Genomic DNA, 1,234 nt, shown 5'->3' on the forward strand with positions numbered 1-1,234 from the left:
ATCTGTGCTTGAGGCTTTGTTTGCTTCTCCTTCAAACTTTTACACACTTTTTGAACATGTCCAAATTGCTTACAACTTCGGCATTGAACATCTGGTCGATACCAACACCATTTTGGAGAGTGTCCTGATTTTTTGCAATGAACACATGGAGGATAAACTCCACTTTTACCAGCAATCTTATTATTTTTCACCTTCTTCTTTTCATCTTGGTTCTTTCTTACACCAAAACTTGTTTGAGTTTTATGTTTTTCTTTAACAAACAAGGCCCGTTCTACTTGTTCTTCTTCTCTCATTAGCCTCCTTTGCTCAGTAGCTTGTAAGGCATTAACCAACTCAAACAAGGTTATAGAAGACAGGTCTCTAGAGTCTTCAAGAGAAGAGATTTTTGCCTCAAATTTGTTTGGAAAACTCATCAGCACCTTCTCCACAACTCTCCTGTCAGGTAAGTCATCTCCCAATAGCCTTATTTGATTTACCACTTTCATCAGCCTATCAGAATATTCTTTGATAGATTCTGAGTCTTTCATCTTCAAGGTTTCATACTCCCTTCTTAAATTTAAAACTTGCATTTGCCTTGTTCTTGCATTGCCTCTAAACTCTTCTTGCAATTTGTCCCAGGCATCCTTTGCTGTCTCACAGGTCATAATCCTGGTGAATATTGTATCAGAAAAGGCAGATTGGATGCAAGACAAAGCCTTGAACTTTTTTGCAACTTCCTTACTATGTTGCTTCAATTGAGCAATAGTAGGATTTGCTCTAAGAGGTGGTGGATCACTTCCTGCCTCTGTTATTTCCCACAGGTCGTATGCTTTCAGGTAAGCTTTCATTTTTGCTGCCCAAAAGTCATAATTTTCACTTGTAAACACAGAAGGTAATGGGGTTGAAAAACCGCTTGAAGCCATCCCTCTCAGGTCTGATTTTTTCCAGCTGATATGGTGAAGGTTTTGGTAGAAGTTCCTCACTTGTTTTCTCTCTTTTTCTGTCTCACAACCTTTCCTTTTCCTCTAAGATCTTTTAGCTCCGATACCACTGATGGTTTTGTAGAACAAAGAGGAAGAGAAAGACAATTTTTTTTTGCGGAAAACATCAGTAAATTAAGCACCATGACCTGCTGCCATTATATATATATATTACAAAAGCTTACTACCTTATTTCTAGTCAACAACTTCCTACCAACTACAACCTTATCTGTTGACAGAATAAACCATGCTGCGATAGTCATTTTAATCACCAA

At 37.9% G+C, this 1,234-nt stretch overlaps 1 protein-coding gene across 1 annotated transcript; it reads right to left on the reverse strand.

Moving 5' to 3' along the window:
• Window positions 1-73: 73 nt before the first annotated feature.
• On the reverse strand, window positions 74-902 carry LOC111386031 (the record flags this gene model as incomplete). Its single annotated transcript, XM_023010460.1, has 1 exon — window positions 74-902. A coding segment is annotated over exon 1 (829 nt), but the record flags the coding sequence as incomplete, so codon positions are not given.
• Between the last annotated feature and the right edge of the window lie 332 nt (window positions 903-1,234).

The sequence above is a fragment of the Olea europaea genome, unplaced genomic scaffold, assembly GCF_002742605.1.
Source record: "Olea europaea var. sylvestris unplaced genomic scaffold, O_europaea_v1 scaffold33821, whole genome shotgun sequence".
In the NCBI taxonomy this organism is placed as follows: domain Eukaryota; kingdom Viridiplantae; phylum Streptophyta; class Magnoliopsida; order Lamiales; family Oleaceae; genus Olea; species Olea europaea.